Source organism: Elaeis guineensis, chromosome 2 (assembly GCF_000442705.2).
Source record: "Elaeis guineensis isolate ETL-2024a chromosome 2, EG11, whole genome shotgun sequence".
Taxonomy (NCBI): domain Eukaryota; kingdom Viridiplantae; phylum Streptophyta; class Magnoliopsida; order Arecales; family Arecaceae; genus Elaeis; species Elaeis guineensis.
In genome coordinates, this window is record NC_025994.2 from 102,198,057 (window position 1) to 102,204,281 (window position 6,225).

A 6,225-nucleotide genomic window follows, 5' to 3' on the forward strand; every position below is an offset into this window, starting at 1 on the left:
GGGATCCGAAGTTCTACCCGGCGTCCTTCAGCTGGCCACCGACCTAAGGTCGGACGACTCCAGGCGCCGTACTACCGCCAGGGACTGTCAGCCCTGACAACGGCATGCGGCGCTACCGCCTAGCGGCATTATCCCGCCTATAGCTTTGTCAACCTTAGTGATTTGACGGTCCCATGGCGATTTGACACCTTTACAACGACTCTGACATTCTACAGTGAATTGACAATTCTTCAATTGTCCGCGCCATTAATGACGGCGCCATACCATGCTCCACTATATATATCAGGGAAGGCAACAGTGCTTGGGGGTTCTTCCGAAAACTCTCAGGCTTGCTCCCTTTCTTTCTCTCCCTTGATTGAGCTCTCTGTCTTCATTTCACTGTTGCCCAGTCTCCTTTCTGACTTGACCGTCGGAGGGTCCCCGCCGGAGCCGCCTCCGGTCAGTGTGGACTTTCTTTTGCAGGCGCTCGTTCCCGACGACCAGACAACGAGGGGATTGGCCGCAATATGAGGCTTATCATTAGTTATTTTAAAATTGATTTTCAACCCTAATACTATATCTTGAGTCTCAAAATATTATTTTTGAAAGGCTGATAGGCTTGGAAGAGGAGACCAAGGGGATCATAAAACTGATTCTTTTTTTTTTAATTGGATGAAAATAAGAGCTATATTTTTTTTCAAAAAATTTCTCAAAATAATTAAGAAAAGTTGATTTTTTATGATTTTCTTTATATTGGGGATCCATACGAGCATGTATTTAATCTCATTCGATTATTTAGTGAGAAGATCTCTAGTATTTATATGGATCAAAAAATTTAAATAATATTTTTTGGTTAATCTTTTTAGATGAGATCTTGAATTGTAATAAAAGACTTCGGGATCAATTATGTCATGATATTTTCATAAATAATTATTTTTATAAAGAGATGCTTCTTGGTGCATTAGATTTGATGATGTTTCAAGAAGACAATGTTTGATAATTGAATAGATAATGTGGTAATGGGATGTATCCAATTCAAGGAAAGGTTACCAAAACATCTATTGATACTCATCCCTTCATATCTATGAAAAGACAAAAGAGATCGCTGTTTCCATCTCTTTGAATAATACAAGTGAGTATAGCGATGAGAATTAAATTAGTAGATTGAGTACTAAAATACATCGTTTAAGCATTTGAGAAGAAGGGATCGAATCCTAATGCAGATTGATTTCATTAATCTATGTTGTTGATGCATTTGATTTGCTTGGTTCGATTTTAATCTTAATTCTCTTTTATTAGAGTGTATGTCGAGAAAAATATGTAGCAGTTTGTTACTTGTTGTATCCTAAGAGTAGATTGTTGTCAACCATGTACACTTGAGGAAAGTGAATTGTGCTCTAAAATAAGCATCTTCCATAGTGTCTCAAACCAGGTAATATTTGCTGCTTAACTTATTTTCTTTCTGATGTACGTGCAAGAAGCTATTTGTTAAGTAGTTAAGCAAATTAGTAGTTAGATATTAATGAGGCCATGAAGCAAAAAAAATTTCATGGGTTACATTTAATAATGTCGTCCATAGTTGATGGTCCTAATATAAAAATTGTTTTTATTGTTGTTTGCATACTTGAGAAGAACAAAAATATAAATGCACGAAGATGTCAACTTACCAAGTTAGTATGGTCATTGAGCGTTGCATCAGATGATCTAGAATCAAATTCTACATTCACCAATGGTATGGGAAGTTAGAGGTATTTGAATCAGGATATGTCGTGGAGCCCATTACCTATGGACACTTTCCATCAAAAAATAAAGATACAAATATACTGATATATTAAATTTATCTTTTTTATTTTTAAATTTATCATGCGTTTTATTTTTAAAGAATTATTTTTTGGCTTTGAGCATTCCTACGTATCATTTTATTTGTCTTTGAATATTCGTACATACAGAAAATTTAGTGGGTTATTTCCAGTGTTGCAATTCGTGACGACTAATTCTTTTCTTTATCATTTTTTTTGGAGAGGAAATTCTTCTTAGCATCATTACGCGAGCAATCTGTACTGCAAGTTTGGCAATCTTCTCTACGACCTTGATGCCTTCCAGCTGCTACAGAAATGTTCGTGTGCAAGCTCCAAGAAACCAGGTCACCAAATAGATGGCTTTAAGTATGCATAAAAGCTGTGGCTTCAGACCTGTAGTCCTTTCTAGAGGCACCAAAATTCATTTATTAGTTTAAACTATCGCATAGAGAGAAGTTTGAGGGATTATGTACTGCAACCGTTGCAAAATTAAGCTAAAGGAAAGCACTTAAGTCTTAACCTACTGAATTGTCTTTTTTGATAATGAACCAACTTAACCGTTACAGAAAAAGAACTACACACACACACACACACACACGGTAGCGAAGCAATAGCAGGCCTTGAAGGACCAAATACATACTGAAGGAGACATGGCAAAAACAAGATGATAAAGTTTATCACATATGGTACATGATATCCAAAAAAATAGAAACTATATTTAGGATATGCTGCCAAACTTACCATCAGATTCCTCATGGAAATTAAAGAATGTGGACAGGATCATACCTGAATTCCTCTGCCACGCAGAGTTAGCACCTCAACATGTTCAAGAGACCTGAACATCCTTGCCTGAGTGTCCCGGTGCCAGTGGTCCCAATAGTCCTGGTAGGAGCGCATGTAAACCTTGTTCAAGGAGGAGATGTCAAACAGCAGAAATATTTTCTACAAAAAAAAAAAAGAAAAAAAGAAAAGAAAGGAAGACACAACAACAACAACAGAAATATTCTTGGAAATCTGCCAACTAGATGGTACATTTGAAGATTTGGAGCTGATATCTCTATTGCACTGAAATGCCCACAGTGAACTATATAGAGGCTCCTGAGTCGCAGATGTGGGTCAGAAACTCTGATCCGTTGCAGCATCTGCACTTGCTTAGCTCCAACTTTTTCAGAAGAATAATACTTTATGTATTGTGTGCGGTGCAATAGAAACATACCGTCCAATAATATTGAGACGTGTAGCTTATTTAAATGGATCAGACATTTAATGCCGTTCAATTTTTTTCTTTCTCTAATTTTCAATGAGAAAAATATCTTTCTCTTTGTATAATAAAAAAAGAATGATATTATTACAATGGATGATCTAGTTCTCTGATGAAAAATCAATAATGTTTAGCCTATGAAGGCACAGCATCTCGAGAGAACCCAAGTGGACTAGAACTTGATCACATCTAACAAAGCTTGAACTAGCAATGTAGGTTAGAAATTAAATTTCAAGACAAGCCTGCATTAGACTCCCAGCAATCAGGCTCGGCATGATTAAAATCCAAAATATATATTATATATAAGTTTAGATAATGGTTGTTGGTTCTTACGTCCAACAATATACTAATATTAGAATTATTTTAAGCTTGCATGTTTATTTAATACTTAAATTTTAACATATTGATTCAAATTGAAACCAATATTGAAATCAAGCATAGACCAAGCTTGAATGAAGCTCTAATTGAAGCTTGAACTAAGCTTGGTTCAAGCTTCAATTGATTTCTAGCTCGATTGAGAATTTTTGAACCTGTTGACGAGGCTCTTGTATAGCTTGGTTTGAAGCTAAACTCAAATCAAATCTAAAAATAGTGGTAAATAAATCAAACTTGATCGGACTCAGGCTTGATCAATCTTAGCGTGATCCACCCCCCTAGTTCCACGAGCATCTATCCTATTCTTATCAAGTCATACACGCCCTAAATAATAGTCACATGCATTCATCTGAAGGTCCAGCCTTGAATGATGGCCAAAATGGGCAAGTTCATCTAAGCCTGCTAGTTTTTTTTTTTCTTTTTTTTTTTTTTTTGTTTGGTAACTATAAGCCTGCTAGTTCTCTCCTTGTTGTAGTGAGTTGATTATTTCGATATGTATGCATTACTGGGGGCCATGCAAGCTGGTGTTCCACAGTTGCTAGAATTGAGCGACTCATGGAATGTTCTGACATTCGGTCAGGATTTACAAGCCACATGATACAGGGACCAGCTTAGACATCAGTTCCGAACTCACAGGTCAGAAAAATCATCCGATGTCAAATCGAGAGACGAACGAGCATTCTCCTCACAACGTTTGTGAACCAAACCCAAACTATCGAACCAGTTCAGGGATCGGTTTGGGCTCGGGAGAAGATAACACGCAGATAGAATGGATGTGTTGGAGATTCTCCAAATCCTTTGTAGCCCTCCCATTGGTCCAAACCAACTCCGAGAAATCTCCACCTCACGCTTCTCCACGCGTTCCCCACCACTCCTTCCCCCCTCCCTTCCCTACATACCTCCCGTTCCCTCCTTCCACTCCACACTCCCTCTCCACCCCAGAGAGAACTACAAACACACCACGATCAACTCGTAAATCAACCAAGAGGACACCCGTACATGCAGATGGCGGCGACACTAACAGCAGCCTCCGCTCGCACCACCACCATCGTCGGCCCGACGCCTTTCCTCGGCCAGACCCGGGCCTCAACTTCCAACCCTCTGAGAGATGTCGTCTCCATGGGCAATGGAAAGTTCACCATGGTGAGCACCATTTCTTAGCTGCACATATCTGAATTCCATACCATGTAGAATTCTCTCGGGAATTAAGGAACAGTATTGTCCTTAAACCAGGGGAACGAGCTTTGGTACGGGCCAGACCGCGTCAAGTACTTGGGACCCTTCTCGGCTCAAACCCCCTCCTACCTCACCGGGGAATTCCCCGGCGACTACGGATGGGACACCGCTGGCCTGTCTGCGGACCCTGAAGCCTTCGCAAGGAACCGAGCCCTCGAGGTACCGCAGCGCCATCACTAGAAAACTGAACCACCGAATCTGCCGCCGCCTAAAAGAAAAATAATAAACTAAGCGATATGTATACATATATGAATGCTGTTTTAGGTGATCCACGGGCGGTGGGCGATGCTGGGTGCGCTCGGTTGCATCACCCCCGAAGTCCTGGAGAAATGGGTGAGGGTGGATTTCAAGGAGCCGATCTGGTTCAAAGCTGGAGCTCAGATCTTCACCGAAGGCGGGCTCGACTACCTCGGCAATCCCAACTTGGTCCACGCACAGAGCATACTGGCAGTCCTGGGGTTCCAAGTAGTCCTCATGGGCCTCGTCGAAGGGTACCGCATCAATGGCCTGCCCGGAGTCGGGGAAGGCAACGACCTCTACCCTGGCGGCACCTACTTCGACCCCCTCGGCCTCGCCGACGACCCCACCACGTTCGCCGAGCTGAAGGTGAAGGAGATCAAGAACGGGAGGCTGGCGATGTTCTCCATGTTCGGATTCTTTGTTCAGGCGATTGTCACTGGGAAGGGCCCGCTCGAGAACCTCTTGGACCATCTCGACAACCCTGTCGCCAACAATGCCTGGGTCTACGCCACCAAGTTTGTACCGGGCTCTTAAGTCTCGCATTTCGGAAGAATCTGTGAAGCTGTTGTGGATTACTTTTAAGTAGGATGTTGAGACTGCATCAATCTGAGTCAACCAGTTGGATGGCAATGTATGATTCATAAGATTTGGGATGATTTCTCTTTAATTTCTAATGTTTGTTGATGCCTTTCATAGTTTGAGCATCCTTTCTGCGTACCTTTGCTACTGTTGACCACACTCCACCTTTCTCATCCATTGAGAGGACAAGATGAAGAAAATTCTCAGCAAGAGAAAAAACCATGACTATAAAAAGAAAAGGAATTTTTATTTCGCTACTAGGTAGGTGTTCATCCGGAAGAAGGTAGCTGAAAAGTACAATTCTATGAAGATTATCAGCAGAACATGGACATGATTGGTCATCAGCAAAGAGTCAATGATGAGATTATCATTTTTCAGTGATGTAATAATATTCTGTTAACGTAATTATTTTGTGAACAAGGGTACATGAACCACGATATTATTCCACTCATTGAACTTGATCCTATGATAGCTCTTAGAATCCTGTATGTTGTCATTCATGATCATCCATCATAACCAGAGTACAGAAGAAATTTAAGGGGAACCAGATGAACATTCAAAACGTAAACAACATTTGAGTGCCCAGCTTAGCTTGTATGATCCTTTAAGATTTGCCGCCTGTTCGAACACAGTATATGTAGCTTCTTAGAAGAAACTGTAGACCTACCATGAAGCACGGTTAGAGAATACTCTCCGCCACCAAAAGGTCATGAGATTCATAATTTCTTATTCAGATAGAGTGAAGTCAAACATAAA

General features: G+C 40.7%; 1 protein-coding gene across 1 annotated transcript; it reads left to right on the forward strand.

Moving 5' to 3' along the window:
- The first annotated feature begins 4,317 nt into the window (after positions 1-4,317).
- On the forward strand, positions 4,318-5,557 carry LOC105032321 (chlorophyll a-b binding protein 13, chloroplastic). Its single transcript, XM_010906740.3, has 3 exons — positions 4,318-4,557; positions 4,648-4,809; positions 4,915-5,557. Exons 1-3 carry the CDS (start codon positions 4,414-4,416, stop codon positions 5,422-5,424), a joined length of 816 nt encoding a protein of 271 aa, XP_010905042.1. The 5' UTR covers positions 4,318-4,413; the 3' UTR covers positions 5,425-5,557.
- Positions 5,558-6,225: the final 668 nt, after the last annotated feature.